Consider the following 16,739-nt stretch of genomic DNA (forward strand, 5'->3'; position numbering starts at 1 on the left):
TATACTATATTATACATACTTAATAATTAGTAATAATTCAATTTCCTTTTACTGATCAAGAGGAATAATCAAATAATGATCATCTTAATGTTTTAACAGTCAATTAACTGTTGTGGAAACTGTTTAATATAACTACCGTCCTCTGTTCTACAAATAGTGTTCAGTGATGTGCAGTTCTCTTCTTTGTGTTAAATTATTGAATTGTCTCTACAAGAGATTAATTTTTGTGCTCTTTTGTTCAGTTACACTGAATCCAATAAGCTCAGTGCTTCGTTCATCCATTTAATTAAGATCGTTGCGTTCAGAATAAGGTTTAACATTGCACAGTAATGATGCGCAGGTTAAAACCTTCATCTGCAGAACCACATGTAAGTCTCTTCACATAATCCCACTTGTTTTAAGCCTCTTTTAATGAATCAATTAACAGACAAAAGACTGGAGCTTTCACTGACAAACTGATGTTTACTGCCAAGACAAATACAATGTACCTGGTAAAAAAGGGGTATACAGTAAAAGACCTAGGGCCTAATAATCATTGAAAAGCTTTCTTTTCCATTCTGGGCTATTTAACAAGCCCTTATTAAGTCAATACCTGGTCCAGTTCTGAAAGGATTAATAAATCCTTAAACTAGAGCCAGCAAGGAGAGAGGAGGAGAGGACATTACGGCCTATAAAAGGTAACAACAGCGGTCATGCTCTAACCTCATCTAACACCGACATGTGACGGGTGATCTGCAGGCTCTACTCAGACTTTATTTAACTTGCTTTGCCCTGTGTGTGTGTGTGTGTGTGTGTGTGTGTGTGTGTGTGTGTGTGTGTGTGTGTGTGTGTGTGTGTGTGTGTGTGTGTGTGTGTGTGTGTGTGTGTGTGTGTGTGTGATCATAATTTATGCCTCCCTCATTTAGTCTTGCTTCTTGCAGACTGTTGAGCTGTGTTTGTCCTTCAAAGTTGAAGATCTGGTAGAAAACATGGGCCTCATGCAAGAACGTTTTCATATTCTTTTCTGAACTTTCGGTTACTGTTTTTTCCATCAATGGGCTCATACAAGTATGCCTCATCAAATTATAAATTAGCATAATTAACACCCCTAAAAACACCATACAAGGATATGCATCCTGCTACATGTGAGGAAGTATTCATTCATGCTGTGGCACCAAAGGTGAATAAAAGAGTAAAATAAAAATAAAAAACTTTGTAAGTTCAGAGTTTGATGTCCTGCTTTCAGAGATCCAGAAGGTTAAGTCTCTCATCTTAATACTGTTGGCAATGGAATTAAAGGACCTGCTAAAGCATGGGAAAAATGAATGAGTGCTGTTAATGCTGTGTCACCTGAGGTACTGTCACTGAAAAAAGAAGAAATGGGTTGATTTGAAAATAGCTTTAAAAAATCACAGAGATAACGGACAGAATACATGCTATAATCTGTGATGTTGCATTGTGAGGCAGTGGAGACAGTGGAGGATGTTTGCCTGGACAGTGACTTGCATAAGCCAGCATGCAAAGATACAACAGCCTGAAAGTAATGGTAATAAACAATTTAAATTAATGGTATTAGAATAATGAATAAATTTGGAGTTACATTATTATTTAAAATGCGGATCAGATAATGTCAACACAATTAAGAACAGTAATTTAAGGATTTTCAAACTCTAAATTGCTTCAAGGAAGTTTTGATAACAGCAGGCTAATTGCATGACTCCAACAACAGGTCTGGACCAATCATAAACTGTGTCTGTCCTCAGATGATCAATTTATTGATCAGTGAGACATGAAATAGAAGAGATTATTTTTATGAGTGCACTCCACATGTTATCTGATATTCATCTATAGGCTTTAACATCTTTATATGTATGACTTTGTAATGCTGTCAGAATATACAATATGTTGCTATGAAAGTTTTGATTAAAGGGAAAAAACGTAGTTGGTATTGTTTTGTATGAGCAATTTTTTATTTTTGAATAAATAATTGATCTTTAATGTTACCAATGATCTATTAGGATCAGGGGAAGGGCTTATAATATGCAACCCTGGATCATACCTAGAAGAAATTTTAAAATACAAAAATGTTGGTGGTTTCCTAAATCACCCATACAACCACTTAAAGCAAAATCGAATCTGTTCATACGAGTGGTTCTTGCATGGGGCCCAATTAACTGGGAAAACTCCCAGCTCACTTCACACTCCTCCACACCAGCTGCTGCTCCTGATGGATCATACTACATCAATCATAAGATCACACTGGGTGCCTTTGATGTATACAACATGTTTACAGTGTAGTTTCATGATTTTAAATGGAACATAACCGTGTTTCAGCTTCACATCCACAACCATTTAAAGTAAAACTCACAAAGGTGTTGGGCTTCAGGTCAAATAAATGCCTGTGTGTGATGAGGTTATATCAGCCACACGCCCACGAAACTGTGCACACATTTCCCTGGACTACAAGCTCACCTTCCCCTGCAGCAGCAACTCCAGCTCTCGCTGTGGGAGGCTTTACAAATAATGACTGTCCATAACCTAAAACATAAGCGCTAAAAGACGTTGTGTTTGCAGTCTTTCTCATTCACACGCACAGTCAAGAGTAGCAAGTGTTTTTGCTGCTGTCATCTAAAATTAGTCTAAATCCTCCCATGCCTCCCAACAGAGGAGAGGTCTATTGAACATATCCTGGTAGCTGGAGTAAAATGGAGACATTAATCACACTCAGAGACAAAACACTGTCCAGGCAAACAAGATGCTTGCAGCGATCTAATGGACTTCTGGAAATGGAAAGAAGTTAATGTGCTTGCATGACACCTACAGGATGGTCAAACTTCTGGTGAATGGATCTCATGGGATACATTTTCCCCTATTAGCCAGGAAGATTATTATTCTAGTGTGTTATTATGAGTCTTCTTCCTAGCTTTATTTTCAGTTTCATTAGGTTACTGAATAGGAGGGTGTAAAAGCAAAAGAACAAATTAAAAAAACTGATTACTTTCAATCTCCTGTACAGCACACAGTATGTGTCTAAAATTGTTTAGCACAGAAGTAACCCATTGAGGCCCTCATCCACAATATTACAAGTTAAACATTACTACAATTTATAATTTTTTAAAAAAAATTTGGTGGTGACAGTCCATCCATACATTTGCTTATGTATAGCTTCTTATTTATGTAATTGTTTACTTACAAATCTCATCTCACACAGGTTTTTGTTTGTCTAGAAGAATTTTGGCTAATAAACATTCATTTAGTAAAAAATACAAAGGTAAGACAAACAAACTATACTCTGAAGATCAAACCTAAATGTTATGAGCTGAAACAATAAGTCAAGTAATCAGTCAATATTATGATTAATCAGCAACTAAATTGATAATTGATTCGATGTCTGACTCACAGGAAGTAGGCTGTGAATATAAGTCTGCCATTGGTTGTCTATCAGTTGAAATTCTAACTCTCAAGCTAACAAACTACACACTAAAAATGGCAAGTTTCAATTTACATTCAGATGCAATAAGGCAGGTCTACTTGGTTCTTCAAGTGAATGCTTGTAAAGATGTATTAAGAATACATTTAGAACATTTGTTGTCTAACAGTGACATTCTTGCATGTTAAATTAGCAAGGAAATTAGCAAAAGAGACCAAAAGTGGTTTTTGTACCAGGCTGCAGACATGTTCATTTCTGCTGTAAAGTTGGACATTTTAATATGGGAGTTTATGGGGGGTTGACTTGCTTTTGAAGCCAGCCTCAAATGGCCTTTCAAGCAACTGCAGTTTTTGGCACTTCCATGTTTCACTGCTTATTTATCAAATATTAAAGAGAATAATCTACAGATTAATTGAGAAAACGCTGATGTCAAAAAAATGCAAATGGTCAAATTGAAGATGATTTTGGTAGGACCAATTAGCTGCCATTTTGTTGTGTTTACTAAATAATGTATAAGACTATTGACTATCTCTGAGCCGTGGGGATGCTTGTGTCCTCACTGCTTAGGTCAGTAATCTCACATTAATGTATAGCACCATAGAAAACTATGTCCATGTCATGCAGTGGTGCAGAGGCCTGACAGTCATGTGGTTGTTGAGTCCTTGGGGCACTAAATGCATCAAGCCATGCAAAATGCTTTAGTTTATCTTGATAGTCAAAACACAAGGCTGACTTTCCTCCTTCCTCTTCTTCACTTCCTATTAACCTCTTACCTTTCTCCCAACTTGACTCTTCTCACCACTGCCTGCACTTCTTCTTTCTCGATTCCTGTAATTGTCTCTCCCTCTCGACCACATGGCCCTTTATTCCCTTTCCACACTTCAGCTAACCTGGTTGTTTCTATCTCACCCTTTGTTTCTAACAGGATATAACTGTTAACTTTAAGATTTCTCTCCAATCAGAGTTATATAAAATGACTCTTCAGATTATAGTTTCTTAGTATAGGTCTGTAGGTTGTTAGAGTGCATAAATATATGAGTGGTGTACACATACAGGTGTGCCTATGTATGTTATTGTGGGTGGATAAAATTACTGCTGTGTGTTTACTTACTCAGCAGAGTCAGCAGGCAGGATGGATATAGGGGAGAGGTGGGAACTGTAAGGAGACAGAGGGGAGAAAAAGACAACATGGTTAGAACATCTCGTACTCATACTGACATGAGATGACCTTGGAGGGTGGGGATGTCGGACAGCAGGAGTCAAAACAGGGAAGAAGAAAGTCAATAACAATTGAAGCATGAGTACATCTGTCTATAATCTGTGTTAGGGAGACAGAGATCAAGCGCCAGGGCTGGACATCTGTACTCCAAACTTTTAAGATATCAACTGAAATAACTCTGTGTCAAGTAGTAGCAAAACTTCTACATAAAACATGAAAGGACTATTTCATGAATGCTTACATTCACATACTGAGTACTGAGTAGGTATGTAACAATATATAAAATATTGCACTATCACAATCAAAAAGTGTTTCAATACCACACCAGACTGACGACATCTATCATGATACATGCTTAATGATTTTATTTTATTTTATTTTTAGGACTGCTACTCTACTGACTAACTGCTACAAATGTGCTGTATGCATCAGATTTATTAGTAAATAAAGAACATATTTTAAAGTTGTTTTCTGTTTTTTAATATCACAACATATCATGGCTTTATTACTGTAGTATTATCATACCTTGAGTCTGTGATATTGGTAAATCTATGGCTACAGCTACTGATTGCTTTTGTTATCAATTAATCTGTCAATTATTTTCTCGATTAATTGATTAGTTGTTTGGTTTATAAAATGTCAGAAAACAGAAAAATGTTGATCAATGCTGATGTCTTCGAATATCCTGTTCTGTCTGCAACCCATAGATATTTTAAGAAGCTGGAATCTGAGAATTTGGCCATTTTTTAATTAAAAAATGGTGCAAAATGATTAATCAATTATCAAAATTCTTGGCAACTAATTTAATAGCTGATCAATAATACATCAAGTGATTAATCATTGCAGCTCTAGTTAAATCCCTGATATTGAATGAAGTAGAAAAAAATGGTAGCAAATGAAGTACTCAACTGGTTATCGGTATTACTTTTAGGGTACTGTTATCCATACCGGTATTGCAATTTTTCCAACAATCCCCAGCCCAATCAAGCACTGACTGTTGAAAAAGAATGAAATAAAGATGTGTGTGAGTTTGCATGATGAGTTTATGTTCTCACTGCAGTTGTCTCCTATTCTAAGAGCCAATGTGCCAAATGGCAATATCAAGAAATGCACCATACACATACACACACACACACACACATGCAAATACACAAAGTAACTGGCGCCAGTCTGGGTGGGTACATTATTATTTAGGCTACAGAGCCCTGCTAAACCCTGCTGATCAGATAGAAGGGTGTGTGTGTTAACTCATATTTGTTCTTCAGTGCTCCTCCATAAGCCAGGAAGTGTGTATGCGTGTGTTTGTGGCATGAAACAGGGAGGTGGCTGAGATGTGTCTGTTGATTCAACAGCCTGCCGCTGGCCTCACACACACACAGACAGGCACGCCAGGACTCCAGATTTATATAACACTCCTACACACACAACACAAGGTCGTTCGCATCATGCCCAAGTGCAAGGGCACGTCTCATATATAATGTGTGTGTGTGTGTGTGTGTGTGTGTGTGTGTGTGTGTGTGTGTGTGTGTGTGTGTGTGTGTGTGTGTGTGTGTGTGTGTGTGTGTGTGTGTGTGTGTGTTGCGTGCGGGCATCTCAGGCGGTCAAACTCATCTCATTAGGAAAACAGCAGCTGACGTTATGCAAGCTTTGTGTGGCTATATGTTGGCTCCTTAACACAACCACATACACAGAGCAAGAAGTCCTCAGGTAGATCAATACAGACTGAATTATTAATGGCAGACAGGACACGATAATACCCTCCATCTTTATTCTTCTAATCCTTCCCTTGTTTTTTATTGCTATTCTTGTCATTTTCCTTCAAATGCTTCCCAATCTGCCCCTCCTTTCTCTATTCGTTAGGGTCCTTTTCTAACATTATTTGTATTTATTAAATCTCTTTCTCTAAACAAACATTCTCCTGTTCCCCTCAATTTTTCTCTAGATTGTCTTATCTCTGACCACTACTCATTAGCCTGATTCCATCTTTCCCTTTCTCTCATTCCATCTCAGGATGGATGTCAAGGACCTGTACCAGTTCCTGATTGGTTAGTACTGAATATAATTAAGATCCTGGACAAACAATGAAAAAAGGACAAAAAGTTCAAAGGTGTGGGCTCACTTTTTAAAATTCAATGAAAATGAAAATGCAATAATTCAGGAAGCAATTTAACTGGTTATTTCTGTTAAAAGAAAGGAATAATAAAAATAACTGCTGCATTTTTTTCCCGACATCTTTTCATGTCATAACCTTACTTTTTGCACCAAATTATTGCGAGTAATTTCAATGATACTGTGATTCCAAGAGTGTGGCTGCAGCCCACTGGTGTGCCATGGAGGCCCTGTGGGTGGGCAGTGAGGGGTCATTGAAAATACATAAATAAATCATTTTTAAGTTTCAACTTTTTATAAGTTTGAAATTACCAGAAAATATTTATGATTAATTAAAAAAAAAAAGCTAATCAAAACTACTAAAACAAGGCCATGGAATTTAAATTACTGGTTCTTCTTTAATTATTGGTTATTGGATATTTATGTGATGTAGTTTAACAGGTGTTAGACTGTATTTGGTGATGTTTCACATTAATACCATTCTTAAGTTTGGGAATGGCTGAAAAAGAGTATTAATAAGTATTGCATCAATAAACAGTATCAGTATCAATATCGTTATTAATAAAATCTTAAGGAAATGTTTTTTTTAATGTCATCTCAACCCTTTGCTTTTTCTTTTTCTCAAGTTTTCCTTTCTCTAGCTGACTCCACTGTGTTTCTTTCCTCTTTGATCTCCTCTCCTCCTTGATTCTTACTGGCTCTGAATGCTAACAAGCATCTCACATTCCCTTTCTGACAGTGTAACCTTGATTGTGAATGTGTGTGTGAGGTAGAGACAAACAAACAGAGAGAAAGGTACTGGTGTTGTGGAAATCAAACAACAAACCTGCCAAAACAGCAAAACAAAACACTTTTTTTTGTTTTTCTTGCCTTCCCAAGTTGACTGATTAGGTACTCGGGTAACATTAAACTAACTTCTGACTTTGTATATGACCAACATCTATTTTGTGGATCTCTAACCAACATCTGATAGGTATTTTTAAGACCTTAATTTGATCCTTTGTTGACTGAAACTCTCCCTTCTTTTCCTGTTGGTCAACATAGAGAACTGCCCTTTAAACACACCCTGAGGCCCCCTACAACAGTGACTGTCTGTCCGAAGCTCTGATAACATCTGACAGCAGGCTCTCCTGCTGAGCTGTACCCTGGGGGACTGCGCTGGGTGGCTGCATCACTAACAATAGATCCTTGATAGGACCCTCAAGGACGTTGCATAATCTCCATGTGGCTTGAGTAGCAAAGATAACATCTGACCTTATACCATTTTGCCCCTGAAGACTTGAACTAAAATCACTCTTGCAGCCTTTGAGGTGACGTCTTTGAGCTCCCTCAGCAGCAGAGACAACACTTCTATCAGTGTCAGCTGAGCCCTAAAGGAGCGTGCATGACACCCTTTACAGAGTATTTTCTGGGCATTTCTTCCCTGCCAAGGACAACATGAAGGGTAGATAGGACGCAGCATTCTAGGACCTTGATGCAGCAGAAAGTGGTTTTGAAGAGGTTTTGATTATGTCTCACGTCAAGTTTTCCTTTACTAATCAAGCAGCTACAATGTTTTAAACCACGAGGACAGAAGGAAACAGTGTATTGTGAAAGGCATTTTAGATTTAGGAAAATGACAGCTTGCAGAGGACAAGACATCAGTCTCTATTTGTACTTCTGTCAGTTACGCTGTTTTTAAATGGTTTGTACGAGTGATTTAGGAGCACTTGTCACACTCAACAACTTTTCTTGTTTTGAATTTTACGAACACAAAGTGATCCAGACCTGTTGTAGGACAGGTTGGCTGTTGTTATCCAAACCTAATTTTCACTAATGACTGTGAAGACATTTTAAGTAAAAAATTACACTTCATGTCTGTGCTGACTTTATGCTGTCTGACTGCATTTCAAATTATAATGCAACCTAAATTTACAAATAATTAATCTTTCAGTTAAATTGGTTAATATCTACTGTCAGGCTGTATTTTCATATGGAGGTTTGTGCAAGTCACTGTCCAGAGGAACATCCTTCATTGCAGTGCTTGACAATACAACATCACCATCAACATAGCATGATATTTTTCATCCATCTTGACTGGTTATTTCAGTGAAGATCCAAATTGGATTCCATATCATGCCCCACATGTTGTAAAATATTTTAACACCAGGGTCTCTCTCAACATTTTAAGACAGTATTTTTTTTTCTTGTTGATTTTGGCCTTAAACTACGATATGTGTGGCGTGCCAAAAAGGCACGAGTTGGCGAATGAAGACTTGGCTTTCAGAAGTGCTCCAAGTAGGTCAGATTAGATGAGCTCCTGCCCTACAGCCACAACTGCAGTAGTAGCCAAAGACAGGGATAAAACCTTGATAATATCTTTAGGAGTCACACCTTTAGCCAGCTGTACCTTGGCTGCAATACTGTAAAACCTTTTAAAGTGACCTATGTCCACAGTCACGTTGTCATTGATAAAGCCTCAGAGGCAAACAAATGGCCCACTTATTTTCAAATTTGATTTAGCTGCAATAACTGATGCTATTTTTCACCTGTCGATGTCTGGGAACTGCCCATTATCATTAGTACACCACTGTTGCCTTCAGATTTAATCATTAAAACACATTACTCGTTATTGGCTTACTATTTTTATTTCAGTAATTGCTTTATCAACTACATCCTAGAAGGCATCTGAGGTGAGAGGTAGACTCAGGAAAATGAACTCTTGCCAGATTCACTCAGATCGCATCAGGCTAATCTGCAGTCTCCCAACAGATCCCTGAGCATGATCACAACAGGAAGAATCTCTCTGGTAGCAGATTACAGCATCACCTGAGTGCTGACTAATGCACTTGGGATTTCATTTCAATATTTAATATAAAAAAAAAAAAAACACATTTGCAAAGTAAATGCTAACATTACCTATCTAGCCATCTAACCTGCATATATGCACCTGTTTTATTAGATCTATTCTATATTCTTAAGGTTTGCTGAATCTGAGTCACACTTGTGATGTCTACTATTTAAGCATGGGAGAACAGCTCCCTGTGGACTCCAGAATTGACACATTACTGCCAATTTACCTGTAAAAGACTGGTGACATATTACTGCCCCTGCATGTTTCAGTGGTAATGAAACCATTAGGGATTTGTGCATAATTAAACAGAACTGCTTTTGCACCGCACACATCTCAAAGTGGAGAAGTAAAAAAATATTAGGCTTCATATCGTATTGTAATGTAGCATCTTTACATCTTCAAAAGGTTTGTTCTTCATAAAGTACATTAGCAGAGAAACTTGATTAGCCCGGGAACTGTTGTGAATAGATTGCAGCAACATTTAGAAATTCTTTCTTGCTTATTTTTAATATTCTGTTCCAGCCTTCTAATTTTGCTTTTACACAGTATTTTCTACAGCAATTTGGTATTTTTCAACCTGGACCCTATTTTTGCACATTGAAAATATGTTATAACTTTACTCTTCATGGGAAACAGCACAACTTCAAGTTGAAATGTGTTTTTTTTTGCCACTGACAGCTGTTTTAACTCACCAGCATTCATTTACAGATATAGTAATTTTATCATCATCTTCTTCATTCAAACTTAACAAACAAAATAGAACTTAACAAAATATCTCGACTCGTTTTTGCACTGTTTCAACAAGAATCACCAACTCTGCTTTGGTCAAAATAAACCATTTATTAAACGCGATGGATGTGAAAATATCCACAGAGAAGCGAGAGGAAGGTCAGATATCAGATAAGCAGTAGGGAGAAATGGAAAGTCCAAGCTAAACATTTTCACATCTACCAATATGAATTTAGGGTTTAATTCAACCAAACCAGAGCTGGTGATGTTGGAACAGTAAAGAGATGAGTCGAGACAATTTTGGTGGTTTTATTTTGTTTCCATCGAGTCTGATGAAGTGTGTTTTACAGTGATAAATTTGCTGTTTCTAAAAAGGGAGGCTAGTTGAAAATGGATCGAAATGAGCTTTCAATTTTAATCATCAAAATCAGAGGCAGAATCTGCGATCCTCCCAGTATCCTTTCCCTCCATCACTGCCTACTTACAGCATCTTGTGCATGGCAGATGGAAAAAAGAAAAAAAAAAAAAAATTCAGAACGTAGTTTACTAGCCATTATAACATCACTAATGCATATCTTTTTTTTAGAAAAAAAAAAAAAGAATCTGGAAATGTAAATGTCAGGGCATAACAAGAAATGATCTGTTGATCTTTACAAATCAAAACTTGATAATCTATCAATGGCATAACTTTCAGTGAAAAATAAAACAATGTTTAAATAAAAAAATGTAATTGATTTATGACCTTAAAACCTAAAGTCATACTGACTTGTGGATTTAGAGAATTATGACACCAGTATTTTTGCCAAGTTCATTTTTCTTGTTGTGTAAGTGACCAGCCTAAACATACTGTAGTACTACATATCACATATATAGGGCAAAAGTATCAGTATCATCATCACTATATATATACTGTAGAGCTGAAACTCTGTGCTGTGGTCTCAGTGACGCCATCTCATCTGACTGAACCACAAAAACATCTCAGAATGACTTGGGTTTTGTCTGCTGAAATTAACCATATAGAATGACAACAGGAGAAGTTTGTGGTCTTTTGCAGAGGTAATGAGGAGAGAAGCTTATCAGTAGTGTCCTAACATAATTTACAGCTGTGTTAAGGATGGATCATTAATCGATTGATTGCCATTAAGAATTTAAAGAATTTTTGAAAATTCTATTAATGATAATGTATGTTTTGTGTACCATTTCTTCAGAGCTCACAGGTTTTCTCATGGTTTGGTATGTGTTGTTGGCTTGAGGAAAGTGGAGAAATGTCATCCATCTTTCATTTATGCCATTTGGACAGATGGACAAAAGCAGCCATTTCGAGCAAGAGCCAAATTGTTAATTATTCTAATTAATAATTAATTAATAACTGTGCTGCTAGAATTGTTTAAGTATAAACTCTGGGGAAAAAAACAAAACAAAACAAACAAAAAAAACCACGTCATATACCTTATTGTTAAAGTGTTCAACTATTGGTCAAGGAAAATGAACAAAATTTGCAACCCTATTTACAACAATTATTCTGAAGGCTCGATGTAAAGAAAGTCTGTGCATGTGTGTGAGTGAATGTGTGTCGAAGGTGAGTTTGAGGTTAGTTGTGATTCCACAGAGGTGCTGTTGTCAGCAAACCTGACTCTGCTCTGTTCACTGGGAGGTACTACAGACTGCAGCAGTCTACACATCCACCCAAGCACACACACACACACATGCACGCACATCCTTCCAACACACTCACATGAATTCATACCACACACATATATCAGGATGAACTTGAGGATGTATTTCACTTTGGCAAGTAACCTACTTCAAAGACACACACATTATTTCTTTAAGCCCTTCTTTCCCTCACACACACACACGCGCAGACACAGCAGCCTGCGATTAAACACACACAGAATCATGAGCATCATCTTACATCTCATAAACAGCTCTTCTTGCTGCCTCTGAAACAGTAAACATTTATAGTCCTTCATGTCAGAGCCAAGAAACTCGCACAGTATTACAACAGGTGTTTACATTCAAACAGTCCTCAACTCAAACACACACCAGGTCAAAGATTTTTGGAAACTGTTCATTTGTTTGTTTCCATCAGTCGCTTTGCATTTGGGACAATAAATGACCACTGCTGCGCTCCTCCATTCATTTTCCCCTGATCATCAACACAGACATTTGGCTGTCTGAGAATAATGATCTGTTTTGTTTAGTTGACTCAACCAGTCTTCCCCAGCCCCTCTCTCTCTCTCCTTCAATTAATCATTCCTCTACAAGAGTCATGAGGAGCTGATGCAAAATGGCTGGTACTTAAATTGTTATGGCACTGTCTGAGGACCGTATGACTAGATGATCTCTATTAATAAATAGTGTGTGTGTGCGTGTGTGTGTGTGTGTGTGTGTGTGTGCATATTGTCGTGTGTAGCATAATTTCTACAGAAATACTTTTTTATTTTTATTTTCTGCAGATCAAGGCTGTAACTGACAATTGTTATCATTTATCAATGAATGTGTTGATTATTTTTTGATTTATTGATTAATAACTTGAAAAAAATGTCACAATTTCTAAAATGAAAATGTGGCATCAAAAGCCAAAGATATTGAATCTGACTTAATTCAAAAGACAGAGATAAAAAACAGAAAGAGTTAAATCGACAGGAAAATCCTGTGCAGCTATTTTGATAATCAGTAAATATTTTCAGTCATTTTTCAAGCAAAAATCCCAAATATTATCTGGTTCCAGCTTCTCCATTGTGAGGATTTCAAGTTTTCCTCTGTTTATATCACAGCAAATTGAATATCGGTGGGTTTTTGAATGTTGGTCATTGCAACTTCAAGCTAACTTCATGCTTTTTGGACATTTTTAAGACAGAACACTTAAAGCTGGGATAGGCAGTTTATTTTGGGTGCATTGGGCCAATTTTCCATTATAACAAGCATAATGTAATTAAGTAGTATAAGTAGTTTTCTGTTTCTGCTCTTGGCTCTGTTTTCAAGCTTTGGAAAACTGCTTGTGACAGGAGACTTTGTCCAATCACAGATCAGCAACACAGTTGATTCTTGAGTCTCATTCCGAAAACTAAAACATTTAATGACCTGGGAATGACACTGAACTATGGACTATCTTTATCGAGAGTCACTTACTGCACTTTTAATTGACTAATAAATAACCAGCAGACTAATCAGTATTATACTGCTAAATGCAGCCCTAAATAAATACTTACTTTTTTCTTGCTAAACAACTTTAATGACTGTTTGCTAAAATCACTGGACACTAATTTTCTCTCAGTTAATCAGTGAGCTGTTTTAGCAATAACCCCAATTGATTATAACAGAAAAAATGCTAATTCTACCACTCTCAATCCTTCTCTGTCACATACTGACCTTTTTCTTCTAAATTTCAAATGTGTACTCTAAAAACTGTAAAAGTAGCTGTATAACAGCTACTTTTTTTTTCTTTCCAGAAATCCTGACCTGATTACTCAAGATAATCCACAGACCCTGCTGTGAGCAGCTTCATGTAGGAACTTCTACAGTAGAAAGAAGGTCATTCCAGGTCATGATATCTGGAAAGAGACATTGCTTTTGTATTTTTGAAATGTATATTTTAGCACTTCCAGCACCACAGAGTGCCATCTAGTTTCATTGTATTCAAGAAAACCAACCAACAACCAATATCTCAAAAACTTGTCAACTCACACAAAAACAACTGAGATAGAAAAATAACACTACAGGCCAGACAGAAAATACGTATTTTTTGGGTGAACCAGAAAGTACAGAAACTGTGACCACTGCAATTTCCTTTAATTATGACCTTCGTGCCAAAGTTGCCTAAAATATATCAGAAAGGTATATTGTGACTGACGAAACCTTAATTTGACGCCATGCTTTTTAAAAATGTGTCAACTGCCATGTTCTGCCCCTCTACGTAGCAAAATGCTGACACATTCTCAGCCAGCTCCCCTCACTTTCTTTATACTTCGATTGCATAACAGAATATCAGCTGTTAAGTAATGCCATGACCCCTTTCTCTTCATCTTCTGCTCTGTTTCTATTCCTGTAAAAGAAAAGACGCAGACTTCCTCTTGTCCCTCTATTCCTTTTCATCTCTCCTTGGCAAGAAAACAATGACTAAGAAACACAGTCCAGCCTCATTTCCCTCCATTCTTCCATTCATTGTAAAACAGAAGGTTTTAAATCACTGCTTAGCAAGGTTTTCACTAATTCATTCCAGCATTCATAAGCCGATCCATTCTTCTATCTTTGCCCTTTTCATTGTTTGTTAATCAATACACTTCATTCATCCAATTTCTTTCTGCTCATTCATTAATCAAACCACATTTTTCCTGTCTCCTTCATCCATTCATTCGCTCATCCATCTCTCCAATCATTTATTCTAGTCAGACTCGAGGAGTTACATAACCCTGATGTTTACCTCTGCAGCAGAATGTCACAGGCCATTCTCATGTTTCCAGCTGTTTTTTCTCTCACTGTGCTCTGTCCTTTTTGTTTTGTTTCGGGCGTTTTATGTAAGGGGGTCCAGCCTGCAGGTGTTTTCACTGTGTCTGACTGGCTGTTTCTGTCAGTTTGTGTCTCTTCCTCTGCTCTGTGTGGTCAGCAGGATAACACGCAGATTATTAAAGTCCAGTCTGTTTTATTGTTTTTCAAATCCCGCAGAGGAGTCGGCGTGACTTTTAACCAAACTCAGCACGGTTTCTGTGTCTTCCTTCTTTTTGATTGTTAACCACTTGACATATCTCCTGAAAGAGCAGAATCCAGCTGTTCAGCTTCTCAGTCTCTTCCCTTTTTTTTTCAGTATCAGACAGGTCTGTAGGTCAGGCTTGTATCCGGTGGGAAGGTTATCCAAGTTGAGCACTTTGAGGTGTGAGCGTCAGAACCAGCAGGTCTAGCAGTAGAGCCAGGATATCGCCTGTGTGCATTCTGTGGCGTCCTCTGAACCGGTGGTGTGTGTTTGTGTTCTTGAGTGAATGCGTGTTAGTGAGTGAGGGTTGCCTCACTCTGCACTCTGTCTGTAAAAGTGCTGCAGTAAACATCCAGCGCTCTGCTCAAATATACGAGCTTCTGATGTAACCAGGCAACAACCCCAGGAGGACCAATGGGACGGGAGGGGCTGAAGCTGGGAGCCAATTGTAAAGAGGGAATGAGTTCTGTGGGCCAATCAAGAGGCAGAGGGTGGGAGGGGGGGTTAATTTTTTTGTCCACTCAGTGATGACTATAACTCAGCAGTTATTACAGCCGAGCCAGTGGGCTGTGTAATGGTGTGCCTACATGTGCACACATACATACACACACACACACACACACACACACACACACACACACACACACACACACACACACACACACACACACACACACACACGCACACACGCACACACGCACGCATCAACGTACACATAAGATGCACACAATCACAGTTTAACACCCGAGTCTTTTATATTATATCACCTCTATGAGTGTTTTGTAATGGCAGCTTTTCCTCAGCTTCTCAGACAGTCGAATCAGAGGCATTAATATATTTAACAACCAAATGATCAGGAAGTGATGAAGAGGAGTGGTAGTGATACATAATAAGACGATCATAGAAAGGGAGAAAGAGAGGGAGCAGAGTAAGAAAGGGCACAAAAGGACAGAAAAGAAGGAGGGAGGAAAACAGTGAAAAGGCAATAGAGAAAAGAAGAAGAAGGGTATCCAGATGTAATTAATGTTTTTCAAATGTATCTCTCACAGTTATATCTGTGGCCACACTGACTGTGGGTGTGATGGTGCTGGGCAGCACTGATAATGAGTGAATCAAAAAACTCACACATCAGTCCCAAGGAAACTAGGTTAGTTCCTTTTGTCCTCATCATGTTTCTGTGTGTTTTCAATAGGACGAGACTTCAGATCAACTTCTTTCATATCAAATAGAGACATAATATCACACTGGAGATTATAAAAGCTTTTTACCAAGAACTAGACAGAAAAGCAGAGCAAAAAGGGGTTTAATCTACCATGTGATTGTTGCCTGACCATAGTCGATCTGAAATGGAGTATGTGACAGCAAAGCGAACAAAGCGATATCACAAAGAGAAATGATAAAGACAAGTAGTTAAACCAAATAAACCTTTTAGCTCTGTTCTAACAGCTGCTTCAAGGAGCCAATTAAGAGCGCAGCAACATTTTGCTTGGACCGGGACACGATATCAGCAACATTTTAAGATGCAAGTCATAGCTTTCAGAGACACTTGGGATCTCACGATGGGAGAGCAATGAACGAGATCTGTTAAGTGCAGTTAAAGCATCTTCCACCTTTCATGGCATGGTGCCCACTAAACAACCGATCCGAATGTCTGAACATATCCAGAATCATAAATTATGTTGAAAGAATATTTGAACAGTGAATGCACAATAGAAATTAAAAGAAATGCTGAGTAAAAAGTCAATAT

The 16,739-nt window shown here is 37.7% G+C and overlaps 1 protein-coding gene across 1 annotated transcript in view; it reads right to left on the reverse strand.

Annotated features, from left to right (window-relative positions):
• Positions 1–16,739, reverse strand: part of fam13b (family with sequence similarity 13 member B) — a 99,334-nt gene that overhangs the window by 17,578 nt on the left and 65,017 nt on the right. Inside the window, exon 8 of the mRNA XM_084719676.1 lies at positions 4,521–4,565. Coding sequence (XP_084575802.1) covers positions 4,521–4,565 — 45 coding nt within the window. The remainder of the gene's footprint in view (positions 1–4,520; positions 4,566–16,739) is intronic.

Source organism: Lutjanus erythropterus, chromosome 5 (genome assembly GCF_056507025.1).
Source record: "Lutjanus erythropterus isolate fLutEry1 chromosome 5, fLutEry1.hap2, whole genome shotgun sequence".
In the NCBI taxonomy this organism is placed as follows: domain Eukaryota; kingdom Metazoa; phylum Chordata; class Actinopteri; order Lutjaniformes; family Lutjanidae; genus Lutjanus; species Lutjanus erythropterus.